Below are 14,526 nucleotides of genomic sequence, written 5' to 3'. Positions count from 1 at the left end.
CCTCAGTATTCTGGCGAGAGTTCTGCTGTCTCATCGGGGTCACCTCCAGTCTATCCTCCGGGTATCATCCCCAATCTAACGGCCAGTCAGAGAGGATGAATTAGGAGATGGAGACGACACTCCGCTGCATGGCATCCAAGCATCCCTCGACGTGGTCCAAACAGCTATTGTGGGTTGAATACACCCACAACACCTTAACCAGTTCTGCCACTGGGTTGCCCCCCTTCCAGTGTGTCTACGGTTTTCAGCCTCTTTTGTTCCCAGCACTGGAGAAGGAGGTTTCCTGCCCCTCTGTTGAGACTTTCATCCACTGCTGCCACCGAACCTGGACCCAGGCCAGAACTGCTCTCCTGAAGGCTGCCGATCGCTACTCCACAGCTGCCAACTGTCGTCGTTCCAGGGTGCCTACCTACCTGGTGGGTCAGAAGGTGTGGCTCTCTACCCGGGATCTTCCCCTGAGGGTGGAGTCCAAGAAGCTGGCTCCCAAGTTCATCGGGCCATTCACCATTGAGAAAATCATCAACCCTGCAGCCATCAGGCTCAAGTTGCCCTGCACCATGCGGATCCACCCTACCTTCCACGTTTCCAAGATCAAGCCAGTGAGTGAGAGTCCACTCATGCCTGCCTCTCAGCCACCACCTCCTCCTCAGATTATTGAGGGGGGCCCTACCTTCTCGGTTCACCACCTGCTGCGTTCCCGTCGTCATGGGAGGGGCCTCCAATACCTCGTCGACTGGGAGGGGGATGGTCCGGAGGAGAGGTCATGGGTGCCAGCTCGCCACATCCTGGATGATCAACTCATCAGGGAGTTTCATCGCCGCCACCCTGACCAGCCCTCCAGGCTCCACAGCGCTGCGAGAGGTACCAATGGGGTGGATCTGGCCCCCGTTGTCCGAGATGTCCAGTGACGAAAGAGAGGAGGAGGAGCTGTCATTGGGGGAAGACGACTCACCCATGGAGGAGGAGGAGGCGGAGATGGACAGTTTGACAGGTGACTCCTGCTGAGATTGCGTTTTTCACAGAGAGAGTATGGCAAGACCATGAGCCCATTTGCAAAGGCGATCAATGTTCTTCAGGGAGAGGCTAGTGTGCAGATGTGATAGCTGATATCTACGATAACACTACTCAAGACTAACCTCCAGCACCTTTGCAATTCCTCCAAGATCTGCGGGCCCTTGGTTGATGTTGTTCTTGTCCCTAAGTTCAGGACATGCTGGACAAGTGACGAAGGCATTCTAAAACTTGGTAAGTGTGGCAGCATTCACATTATGCTTTATATTTATGGAGAAAATTTTTGAATTGGAAGTGTCCATAACATGCTGAGTCTTTGTTTTTTCACACAATAACAAGTAAAAGACACATTCAGTTGTACAAAAAAAATTACAGCCTTAACTAATCCTCATGTTTTGTCAAGTCATTCAAATTATGCCATTAAAATAATGGTTAAAACCTTACAATTAGGGTACAAATCATAAACTTAATTAATGGTTAACAAATTGATGACTCATGATGATTAAATGCATAAATGGATGCAACATGTGTCACAAATTCCTGTCGCTTAACAAGTCACTATGACTATGACTGTGACTGTGACGACTGTCTCGCTCGCTCTCCTTTCCTCCCCCCTTGCATGCGTTGATAAGAACCATCCTTCTTAAAAAACACACTCCATGAAATTCATGCAACAACATGTTCCTGCCTACACCCCCCTCCTCCAATGCCTGTCTCACTCTCTCTCTCTCTCTCGCTCTCTCTCCCACTCTCAACCCAACCGGTCGAGGCAGATGGCCGCCCTCCCTGAGCCTGGTTCTGCTCGAGGTTTCTGCCTCTTAAAGGAAGTTTTTCCTTCCCACTGTTGCCAAGTGCTTGCTCATCAAGGGATCTGTTGGGTCTCTTTAAATAAATTTATAAAGAGTTTGGTCTAGACCTGCTCTATATGTAAAGTGCCTTAATGTTGTTTTGATTTGGCACAAAACAAATAAATCTGATTTGATTTGATTTGATCTGTTTTTCAACGTACGGCACTGGCAAACTTCATTTAATTGAAGGAAGGATGAATGGGAAAATGTACAGAGACATTCTTGATTACAAATCTGTTGCCATCTACCAGGATGATGAAAATAAAACAAGAGTGGCAAACACACAGCCAAGGAAACTCTCACTTGGTTTCAGAGAAAGAAAATAAAGCTGCTAGAATGGCCCAGCCCATCACCTGACTTGAATCCAATAGAAAATCTATTGAAAGTACTAAAGATTAGAGTTCATAGAAAAGGCCCACAAAACCATCAGGATTCGAAGTAAGTTATGCTCAGCTATTTTTCATTAAGCCTTAATGGCTATAAAACTGTCCGCAAATTGTATGTTTAGGTCTACAGAATACTTTTTACAAATTCAGTTGTGTGCTGCTGCGGCTCTGACTCTGTGCCGGTGCTGGAAGGTGATGGTCAACCTTTTTGGATAGTATCTAGTTTTGGCTGAAAAGACAATCTTGAAAAGGGAGTATGCAAAATATAAGCCACACGGTCTTCTTCTTCTTCACGAGCTCCCGCCATTTCCCTGCTCTCTAAATCGTCTTCTGTATTTTTTCTCTTCACTCACTCACTGTTTTAGCGGGTTGCTTGACTTATATATTTTATCCTAGGTATTTGCGACTAGCCGAAGATCGTAATATGGTCCCGCCTACAACTCAATGAAATAAGACACCTGTCCCACTCAAATTCACGCCCACATTGACTTGAATTACACGGGCCTTCGTTACAGCCATCAAAGGTCCAGCAGGAGTAAGCGCTGATCGCATCCAAGATGGTGGCGACGTAGATGAGCGTATATCTTCTTGCTCTGTTGGGTAACTTAGGAAGTTTTTCGGTTTAACAGCCAATGTAACATCCAATACTTGCATTTTTAGAGTAAACACAAGAAACTTGTGCGACAAAAAATGGACCAGACTCAGTGATTAACTCCCAAAAACTAACAACAAACTTCAAACTATCGCTGCTTCCTAACAACAAACTTTCACCCAGCCCTATGTGCCCTACAGATAATATCTAACTAGGCCAGTGAGCAGTGATAGCTAACATGTCTTTGGGGTCATCAGGTGGGAACCTCCTTTCACTGGTGTTTCATCTAGTAAGGCCCACAACACCTCCAGGAGGCTAGACAGTGAACACTGGCATCCCAGAGTCACCCCCCTAATGCCAGCCATCACCACTCCTCACACAAACACAACTCTCTCAAACAGCATGACCGTCAACTACTCTGACCTCTCACCAACTGCACCAGTTAAAGCGGGGTTCGGGATACAGACCCTGGTTCGGGTAGGGGGCATGAAAGTCAAGAGGGTGCAGAAGGTGGAGGTCAAACTACACTAGCAGATTCAGCAACCAAACCCACCTGAACTGTCCTATACTCAAACCAAATCAGGCCAACTCACCTGGACTAACCGCATGGTCTCAAAGAGGCTCTAACAGGAAACACCCTCCACTTACATACGCTTCCTATTCCTGGATTTCTTCCTCTGCTTCTCCCTAGAGTCTGTCTGTCTTAAGCGCTCCCCCTGCTGGGACCCCAACTACTATTACTTCTTCTAATCCAAATCCACTGACTGGATCTTACTGCCTCATCCAACATTTCCTTGACTACTTTCCTCACACTCTGTCCTCTTCCTTCTAACTCCCTCAACAAAGCAACAACAGATCTGGCTACAAACCCTCTACATCCTACTTCCACTGGACAAATCCTAACCTTCCTCCCTTGTTGCTCAGCATCCTTACCTAGATCCGCAGACCTGAGCTTTTTCCTTTCATATGCTTCTTCAACTGAATCCTCCCATGGCACAGTCAGCTCTATGAAATGTACTCTCTTTCTACTCCTAGACCACAAAATTATATCAGGCCTTCAGGCCTATCAGGCCAGGCTTCGTACAGGCTATTTCCTGGGGAACAACAAACTTTCCTCCTAAATCCACCTGCATCTCCCAGTCACCAGCATCCTCTAAGCTGCCTTGCCTCCTTGTTATCTTATTAACTTTCCCTCCTTCTTGAACAAACTGAATTGCAACTCTCTTTGTTTTAGACCCTCCTAAATTTGCCTGCCTCTGTATATCTTCAATGTCTGCAGCTAAGCTTTTTAAAACCTGGTTATGTTGCCACGTATACTGTCCTTGTGATAGACGAACCTTACAACCTGACAAGATGTGCTTAAAAGTTGAAGTACCTGAACACAATGAACATAGCATTTTTCTCCATTTACCCAAGGTTTTAGGTTCTGGGGAGTTGGTAATACATCATATGTTGCCCCTATCAAAAATCTAGACTACTTTCCTCCATACTCCACAGCTCTTTCCAACTAAGCTTTTTCCTCTCTACACGTTGAATGGGATGTAGGAGCTATGGCCAGCAGACACAGACGAAAAGGAGGCCTGAGCTGTTGGACAGTAGTGACTGTCAGGGCAGTGTTTCTGGTGACAGTGATCTTTCTCACTCACTGCTGTCACCTACTCAGGTGTATCCAGCAAAAATGTTAAAAACCTTTCTTCAAGAAACAAAAAATATGAAGGGGGTTAAGTTTTTTCCTGAGGAGCAGACAATGTTATAAAAAAGAACTGGGATAATGCTATTGAAAAGATTGAGGGCAAACTCTTGCAGTGGAGATGGATTCACTTCCAGATGTCATACAGAGGAAGAGTGCTGGTTTTCAACAATTTTATAGCCTCTCAGCTGTGGTACCAGCTGGCCTGTTTGGCACAGATCCAAAGATTATACATTTTTCCTGGGATCGATTACATCAGGTCCCACAGTCGGTTCTGTTTTTATCTAGAGATGAGGGGGGCAAGGGCTTAGTCCACCTGGCCAGCAGTACACCCACATTTAGGATACAGTTTATTCTGATGTATTTGACAGAGTCTTCTAATTCAGTGTGGATGTGGCCAGTGGCATACTCAGATGGTTAATAAGGTGGGACTGGATGCTACTCTGTTATTAACTAGATAGATACCAAGATTTTAAATGTTTAAAGTTAAGTGGGTTACCTCCATTTTATCAGGGTGTTTTTTTATTTGCACAATATAAAAAGCAGTTGGTATAAAATTATCAACAATAAAATAAGGAAGAAAAGAGATTGTGCAGGTGAGATGAAAGCTCCTTAAAGGGTTATATGCTATCTCACCTAAACATTCAATAAAACAAAAGATACAAAGCTTTACATTGCATAGGAAATAAACATCAACGAAATACAATAAAGAACTAAGGTTGAAGTATGAAGTAAGCAACAAAACAAAACAAAACATACTACAGGTCATCAAGATAAAATCCCAAGTATGTATGTGTGCGCGCGTGCATGTGCACACATGTATGTGCACACACATATATGTGCATGTGAGTATGCGTATGTGTGCTAAGTACATTTAACAAAAACATACAAAATTGAGAACAGAAACTGAATACTAGTGAGAAGTACCATAGTAGATGTGACTCTAATCTGCATTCAAACTAAAGACATGTAGATCCTCTTAAGACTAGTCTAAATGTCAGGCCAGGACTCAGATGCAGAGGCTTTGTAAGACACAGACTTTATTCTTGGCAGCAATGATCTCAGACCCAAGTGGAAAAAAAGGAAACAGGGCTATGAAACATTAACTTAAAGGGATGTCACAAGGAAAAAGGGGGAAAACAAAAAACACTCCGTAGGGAGGAAAAACCTGACTAATAAAACAAGAGAAACTCACTCACGCTACTAAGCGGAGGATCAAGGTAAAAACTCAAAATCACTCTTAACGAGGAAAACACAAAAGCTATGAACATTAATCTATCCAAAGAATTTACAAACAAAAGGTCACTCATGCAGAGGAAAGAATAAAAGGCTATGGGGGAAAAGGGCTAACTCTGGTATAGAAATTACAAACAAAAATTCACTCAGTTGAGGACCAAAAGCTTACACAAAGAAACAAGGGCTGTGGCATGGACGTAGCGCTGGTGTGAGACATGAATCGACGACACACTGGCACAAGACAAGGGGAAGACAGACTATTTGAACTGTGGGGGAAAATGGCGAACAGGTGGAGACAATTGGTAATCATGAGGGCACACAGGAGACATGAGGAAGGGCAAGTGTTCTGAAACGAGAGGAAAGTTAGGCATTTCAAAATAAAACAGGAAATGACGAGACACAGTAAGCCCAGACAAGACAACCTCACCCGGTGTGACACTAAAAGCTAGAACTAATAGTTACTGTAACATTGTAGGGTTCTATCTAATATGGAAAAATAAGACTATCATACAAGGTCAGCAAAGAAGACTTGTTTAAGTAATAACAGATTTTCTTAATTAGACCAAGGGATTTTATAGCCATTGTGTAGGTGTAGTTAATGTGTTTTCCAACAGAGTTGATCATCACTCCTAAAAAACTAAAAAACTCCTAAAAACTTGACCCAATTTCCATCAATATTTAAATATGCACTTTCTATGTTATATTTTCTCTTACCGCTGAAGGTCATGAAGTTAGATTTTTTTTTTTTTTTTTTTTGGGGGGGGGGGTTTCCTGTTAAGATTTCTCTAAATTTCTTCTCCGAATCAGGCTTTCAGACCATCCACTTCACTTTGAGTAAGTCCAAGGCTTCTTTTTACCTCCTGCAAATCTCTAGTCAGGTCATTAACACGTTTATTGTTGGAATCATTAATTATTTTCACAAAGCCTTGCAGGAGAATGCACCCTAAACAGCCTTTAATCTGTGGTGGTAGACTGGACATGTGCTGATGGAGGTGCTGTGCAGTTCTCAAACTGTGTCTTTAAAAAAGGTGGTGGACGCAGCACTCATGCCCAGGCTCTGAGCTCCCTGTTTAGGGTGCATTCCGCCTAGCTGGTCCAGAGAAGCCTGAACATTTGAAGGCAAAAGCTCTCAGTAAAGGAGAGGAGCCTTCTCCTGTGGTACAATAGAGGAGAGGCTGAGCCACTCAGCGACAGTGGCAAGGGAAAACTTACTTTACCAAAGTTTTCCTATGATTGCTCCCCAGACCGCATGGACGTCAAGAAGTTTCTTTAAAAGACGAGGACAGCAAGTAATCACAGGAAGTAGTCAGTTAATTTCAGCCAACTATATTATCAAATAAACATGGTTCTGAATTAGTCTTAAAATCTATTTCTGAAATTACAAAATGCTCCCATCATTCTCGCAGTATAGTCAGATAAAAGTTTTAAAACGCCTGTTACGAGGCACCAGAATACAGGAAATTACATCTACTCCATTAATTTATCAACCCTAAATGGATGATTTTAAACCTTAAAACTATTGTCATTGTATTTTGTTGCATTAACCATGCAAAGAAAGGGGAAATTCATGATTCATTGATAATTCATTTTGTACAAAAGGCTTTTCTGGCACTTGGAAACCAACTAAACATAGAAAGTGCTAATTCATTACTTCTGTTAGGGAGTGAATGCTTGTTTTATCAAACTTTGGACACCATTCTAGACATGGACCCCACCCTTATCTGCTAAGATCAGAGAAATAGTTCACGACCCAAACATCAACTGCTCATACACACACTCACTGGGTGTAACATTTATCTGGCAGCCAAACCTGGTGGTCAACGAACATATGGAATGAGAAGATACAAAATGTTTTGAAGATAATGTTACCAGCCTACCTCATTGGCTGGCAACAGTGAGCTACTAAAGTGAGCTACTAAATATTATTCTTCTTTTAGGATTTGGAGTTTAATATGGAGTGAAGCAAACTCAGGTAAGAGAGAAATAATAACACAATTAATATAAATTGTCAATGGCTGAATTCATTGGTTCATTTAGAAAAACACAATATTGCAAATATAATTTACTATTTTAATAAATAAGCTTGGGCACTTATGTCAAAGTGTTTATTCATATATATGCTGTGTATTGAATAGTGACTGAAATTAAAGCTTTATATCCTTCCTTTTCGGAATTGTGATCTCATTGGAAATAGCACTTTTGAGTCTGTAAAATTGGGAGACCATGATATGTACATTATTGTATTACTCCAAATCAAAGTGTTTAGTTTTTAACAGTACTTGTGTATAACTTTTGCCTGACCATTATAAAGCAACCATTTTGCTGCTGTTTTTAAAGTCATTGCAAGTAGCTTTTTAGTTGTGCAGGTTCAAGAAAATAAGCTTTCACCCCCTTTGGTGTATGGATCATGGCTGCTCTTGCTGCTCTATGTGTTTACATTCAGTGGTATAATAATACTATTATTATTATTATTATCATGGATAATAACAACAAAAACAACAACAATAATAATAATAATAATAGTTTTAAAAAATCATACCACTTAGCTAACTGAATTGTGTAGGATTCTTGCATGAATGTATGATTGACCTTTATTATAAATTAAAATATGTTTGATTTTTTTTGGACATAAAAAAAATTCTAAAACTGTCTCCATATACAGTTGGTAAAATTAATAAAAAAGAATATGCTAAAGACAGATGATCAAGTAGCACTTTTATTCAAAATGCTAGGATGATGACTGAGTGATGAAATCTTTTTGGGGTTAGGGCTATTTTGAATGTTTAGTTTAGTAAAAACATTGAAAACAAGTTTAAGCACCATCATCTATTGTAAGTCATCTAAATGTTTAATTCTGTGCCTTTGAATAGATAAAGAGAAATAACCACCAAAGTCATTTGTATTGGAAAACCTGGAAGAGATTTGTGGCATGAAATCACCTTGCCTCTTGACAGAGCCACCCTCACCCATCACTCTGCCACCAGGGGAAGAGACCAGGGCACTGTTTCACCTTGCTGACCAAGCAACACATACCACACTTCCATACCTCCAACACACAGAGCCAAAGGACCAACTTCAAGTTGAAATTCATCTTGGTAAGACATCGCTGTTAACATGATATATCCACTTACTTACAGCATCCAGTAGAACACTTTGAATGGATGAGAAGTGTGATGATGATGAGTGACTGGGCCTTTCACTCACAACAACAATAAGTGATATTTATTTATAAATAAACCAAATGTTTGTAGAACATGCAGCATTTCCAAATTGTTAAATTTCAGTGCTGCTTTGCAAATAAAACTGAAAAAAACCTAACATGGATTGATCTAGGAAGTTAACATGTTAACTTATTCTGTGACATTCACTGATTAAACAAGTTTTTGACACAACTCGTCAATTATTCCATCATACTATCTACATCAAATTGCTGAGTAGAGTCAATACATCCATTCCTTGGCTGTGGTGAATATACCCAGAGTTTATTGAAATAACTTGCATAAGTTGTTCCTAATCATACATTTCACAGTGCATCAAGAGCCAGGGTTTAACTAAGTTTATTAAACCTGCTTTCTGTAAATAGAACTGTTTAGGGTTGGGCTTTTCAAATGCACAAATGATTCATGTGCACAAAAAAATGTATTCTATTAATAATACCAAAAATGCTATAATTTAGAGTTTTTGTTTTCTTTACATTTTTTCTCTTTATTAGTGCCAAAACACGTGCGCAAAGTGCATTACAGATGGATAATTAAACAACAAAAAAGCAACTTAGGACATACAAGTTAATAGAAAATTAAAAATTTGTCTGTGTGCGTCTGTGTGCATGCAGGTGTCCACTTGTGCTGTAATCATATTTGTCTGCCCTTGAGTCTCTTTGAAAAGAAATGAAGGATGAGTAAAAGGTCAAGGCTGCAAGTGCTGAAGATTTTGAGAAGCTTTTGAAGAGATTTCTTTATACTTTTTTGTCGCACAAAAAAAACAAAACAAGAAAGAGACTGAATATTGACAATGTTTTCAAAGAATTTGCCTTCTTTGTGTTCAATGTTCTATTCAGGGGCCTCATGGAGATGGTAGGTATGGCCTTGAGAGGTCAAAGTCAAAGAGAAATTCCAGAGAAATTGATATTAAAGAAGAGTCCTCCTAGTCCTACCTGGTTATCAAACTTGATTGCTTTTCTTTCTAATTCTGGGAAAGTATTTCATTATGTCTTCATCTTTTTGTTTATGGGGCCACTAAAGAGGATGAACATAAGTGTTTTTTTGGACTTTTTCATGGACTTTTTCTTCTTTTTGCATCAGTTTGTCAAACTAACCATTTCAGATTAGAAGTTTTAGCTTTGAGAGGCTTCCCAAAAATGTTCATGTTTGTTGGTCATTTGTTAATCAAATGGGATTCTGTCCATTGTCTTGACCCACAGAACCAAGACAGCAGAAGAACACAGCAGTCAACATGATATCTGATAGAAACAGGGAGATCATTAAAAGACAAAGGGACTTGTCATGTCAACTCATGGAGGAGATTGCAAAACACTGGGCTGAGACAGACAGGGAAAGATATCAAACTGAATATCTGGAGACAAAGACAGAAGAGCAACAGAAGTACATTGACCGACTGACAGCTGAAAAACATGATCAGAATGTATTAATAAAAGCACTAACATTAAAAATAGAAAATGGTGCTGAGAAACTTGAAAGGGAAAAAAATGAAATTGCTCAAGAAAAACTGCAGCTTCAGAAAATACAGGCAGAAATATCTGAAGAGAGGGAAACTATGGATAGGAGACGTAACAAGATCATTATTGAGCAACTCAAACTGCAAATGATCAAGTATAATAATACAAGACAAGAATATAAGGAACCCAAAGAAATCATGGAAGAGCACAAACATGAGATAATAGATAATCTCCTGAGTGCAATTACTAAGAACAATAAAATAGTATTTGAAGCAAAACAGGCAACAGAACAATCCGAGAGACTCATAGAAAACATTAAGAAAGAGATACAGAACAGTAAAAAGGATATTTTACAACAAAGAGCTAAAATTGATCAGATGAAACATTATATGAACTTCAACAACATCAAACAAATGTGGATGAAAGTGCAAAGATATAATGAAATACAAAAAGCTTCAGGCTCGAAGTTGGACAAAAAAGAAAGTCAGAAAAGAGGAGCACACTACTCTGACAAAGTCAAAATAAAAATCTGCAGAATCCACAAAGAGATGGTGAAACTTTGGGATTTGCTGGGCAGTGAACAGGAAGTGGAAGTGAAGCAGGAGAGCAGTCCAATGAAAAACATGATATCTGACTTTCAAAAAGAATGTAAAGACACTGAAACAGAAGTGAAAGCCGATACAGAGAAGCAAAAACAGGAGCTGGTCAAGAAGTTAGAAATCACAACTAAAAAAAGGAAGATTGAAATGACGAACACTGACACTGAAATAAACAAACAGGACTCAATAGGAAAGATCAAGAGAAAAAAGAAAAGGATAAGCAAGCAGAAGAAAGAGACTGAGCTTGACAAACAAACCATGGAAGAAAGACAAGGAAAAAATGAGGTGCAAATATCAGAACAAAAGGAAGAAATACAAGAGGTTGACAAAATAAGAGCAATAACACATAATATGAAATATCAGTTTGAGAAAGATGGCATGGAAATGAGCACCACAAACAAAGTGAAAGCTGACATGCAAAGAGTGATTTTTGAAATACAAGAAATTAGAACAATGCTGCATGAAGTGAGAGAGGATACAGAGAAAACGAAGAGGATTTTTATAGATGAAAAAAGCCAAAGTAAATGGAGGAATTTTCAAGAAAAGAAAAACAGATGGAAACTGCAACAATTGCAGGAGAAAACCCTCATAGAGAGGGATAAATTAGAAATCATGAAGATCAAAATGCAACGCCAAAGGGATGAGGCTGAACAAAAAATGGAAGATGCAATAACTGCTATTCTGGCTATAGGTAAGATGAAAGCTAACATTGAAAAAGCTGCTACAGAGATGAACAACACACAACAAGAAATGCTCAAAGCCAAAAAGGAGTTGGAAAAGAACAAGAAAGAAGTCAGGACTTACATGGTAAGTCATCCATGTGTTTTAAATGGTATGCATAAGTGACTGTATAAATATATCTATAAATGACTAATGTCATTAATTTAATTTATAACACATCTAATGTGAAAAATTCCCATTCTCTTGTTTATCCTCATATTTTATTAGGAGTTTAAACATGAGTTAGATGAAAATATTTGACTGTTGCTCATTTGTTAGCTGTCTATACTCACTAATAAGTCATCAGGTAAACTTTAACACCACACATAGCGCACCTAAATATAAGCCGTACCCGCTAAATTTAAAGAGAAAAACGTTTTTTCACATATGTAGGCCACAATTGTTTATAAGCCGCTGGTGTTGGAAATATGGGAGGAAATGGCATGTGGCAGGGATTATGCTGCGCAGAGAGATTTCGCCTTTTCGCCAGATCGATCGACTTTAATTTGAAAGCTGCATCATATACACTGCTTCGTGTGTTTTCCATAAGGGTGTGTGCATAAATGACTGATCTGAAGAATTTAGTGTGGGTGCGTTTAATTTAATTCGAACAATTTCATTGGTCCACTGTGACCTGTTCTGTAATTTCATTGGTCTGATGTGATGCTAAACGTATTGACGGCATGAAGCGCGTTACCCGTAAAAATCCATAAAGTAGCTGTGGTGAAATGCATCAAGTCCTATGCATATATGTCAGGACCTTCAGTTTATGTTCACATCACATTTGAGTTGATCTCAGAATAGTCTATAGGTCTACAACACTGTGGATGTGTCGTGTGTCAGTTGCAGCTGCCGTTGCAGATCTGCTGTGGAAAGATGTGCATATATTGACATTGGCTGTTCTGTCACTGCTGCCAGCTGTCCATATAGTTCCCTAAATATTCATATATTATTCATTCATGTTTTGGATATTTTGGATTTGTTTCTTACGGTGTCTTTAAAATACTACTTTCTCCACATGCAGCTTCGAAATTGGTTTTAATGTCCATCACAATAGATTCACCCTACAATGACTATTGGCTAAATGGTAATTTTCTGTAATATTTCTAATACAAAAAATTACATGAGACAAAAAGTAGTCTCAAAATCAACTGATAATTTTTTTGTGATAGATGTATCATGTGTAAAATATAAATGAGCTAATGATTACTTGATGCGGACATGCATGTCAAGGAACAAAACAGGCAAAGTAAATAATAACAACAGCAGAAATTACAGCTGCGCCAACAGGTCCACAGAAGCCAGTGAGTCTGAAACTAAGCTGCTCAAACAGACGCCAGAGCCATAACAGAGTAAAATTTTAACTATGCAACATTTTAACTTTCAAAACATTTTTACTTATTCACTTTACATTAACACATCATATATATACATAACATATTAAAAATGTTAATGTCCTGAAAAGTTAGCATTATAGTTTGTGAACTGTGACAGCTGACAATGCTCTATAGTCTATAATGACTATTTAAGTGTTCATTTTGTGAAATGTTTCTTGTATAAAACATTACACAAGGAAAAAGACCATTGTCTACCCACACACAAGGGAACAAAGGTTCTAGTTTGGTAAGGCTTATGTGACTAACATGTCTGTAAAGAAGGCATGTAGAAAGTGCCTATGTGCATGTCTTTGAACTGTGGGAGAAGTTGACTACCCAGAGCACCCATGTCCACACAGAGAGAACATGCAAACACTAAATCCTTTGGATCTGGGTAGTGATTACCTCATGAAAAGAATCATATGGTTGTGCGGCACCATGGCAGTGTAACGCTAAATTACTGATAGGCCTAAGAAACAAAAAACATTCAAGTTACATGCTGAAGCCACAGTAAGTAAGAAGCAATACGCGTGACAGGTCACAGGTGTGTGATGGTGAGTCTAGTGATACTGACAGCAAAAAAAAAAAAAAAAAAAAAAGGGGATTGAAAAATACAATGAATATCAAAGTAAAATTTGTTTGTATGAACAAAAAAAATCACAAATCTGTCTTTTTTTTTTAAAGGATAAGCTGACCACCATGAAAGCTCACATGAAGATATTGGCAGAGCCTGATATCCAAAAGACTTTTTCAGTGAAGCTTAAATCAGACAGAGAGTCTGTCAACACACAAACACAAGCAGATGAAAAAAAAGCAGAAGGGGAAATTACAAAAGAGGCTTTGTTTCTGCACCAGTCGATTACAATGGAGGACCAATGTCAAACTGGAGAAGTTAAAAAACAAGAGCAAAGGCAATCAGAGGGATCAACAATGGGGATATATGAAAAGCAGAGCATTTTCTTACAGTTGCCACCAGAAATGCTAGAAGAAATGATAGTAGATGAGGATCAGACAGAATTAGTTATCAATTTCAGACAAAAGTTAGGATTGAAGAGGCAAATATCCAAACTCAAAGCAAGAGAGGAAAAAATCAGAGAGCAAATAAAGTATACTATGCAGAATGTGGAGAAAAAAAATCAAGAGGTTAAGAGACTCATTATGGAAATAAATGACCTGCAGAGCAGACCAGATACTGAAACTGACCTGCAAATTTAGCCAGGAAAACTACAGGGAATGTCCACGATGTACTGTTGCATGAAAAAGCCAGAAGAGAAATCAGAGAAATGGAGCTGCTGAAAATAGAACTGGAAACAAAGAAAAGAGCTGACAGATGATTAGAAAAAGCATGAGGAAAAAAGAATAGAGTTGAAATAATGCGGGATGAATACAAAGA

At 39.3% G+C, this 14,526-nt stretch overlaps 1 protein-coding gene across 2 annotated transcripts; it reads left to right on the top strand.

Moving 5' to 3' along the window:
* Positions 1-7,651: 7,651 nt before the first annotated feature.
* LOC115054560 (myosin-6-like) lies at positions 7,652-14,448 on the top strand. Of its 2 annotated transcripts, none has more exons than XM_029519825.1 (4): positions 7,652-7,735; positions 8,634-8,858; positions 10,184-11,844; positions 13,818-14,448. In XM_029519825.1, exons 2-4 carry the CDS (start codon positions 8,693-8,695, stop codon positions 14,346-14,348), a joined length of 2,358 nt encoding a protein of 785 aa, XP_029375685.1. In that variant the 5' UTR covers positions 7,652-7,735; positions 8,634-8,692; the 3' UTR covers positions 14,349-14,448. The 2 variants fall into 2 exon arrangements, with proteins under 2 accessions (XP_029375685.1, XP_029375686.1); XM_029519826.1 differs by having other exon boundaries at positions 7,653-7,735; positions 8,718-8,858.
* The last annotated feature ends 78 nt before the right edge of the window (positions 14,449-14,526 follow it).

The sequence above is a fragment of the Echeneis naucrates genome, chromosome 14 (genome assembly GCF_900963305.1).
Source record: "Echeneis naucrates chromosome 14, fEcheNa1.1, whole genome shotgun sequence".
Taxonomy (NCBI): Eukaryota; Metazoa; Chordata; class Actinopteri; order Carangiformes; family Echeneidae; genus Echeneis; species Echeneis naucrates.
Note: the sequence above shows the minus strand (reverse complement) of the source record. Positions and strands in the feature narration are given on the sequence as shown.

Coding starts and splice junctions, on each gene's coding strand:
- LOC115054560 (XM_029519825.1), top strand. CDS start 8,693: ATGAAATCACCTTGCCTCTTGACAGAGCCACCCTCACCCATCACTCTG. Junction 8,859..10,183: donor TCAAGTTGAAATTCATCTTG/GTAAGACATCGC, acceptor CTTGACCCACAG/AACCAAGACAGCAGAAGAAC. Junction 11,845..13,817: donor AAGAAGTCAGGACTTACATG/GTAAGTCATCCA, acceptor TTTTTTTTAAAG/GATAAGCTGACCACCATGAA.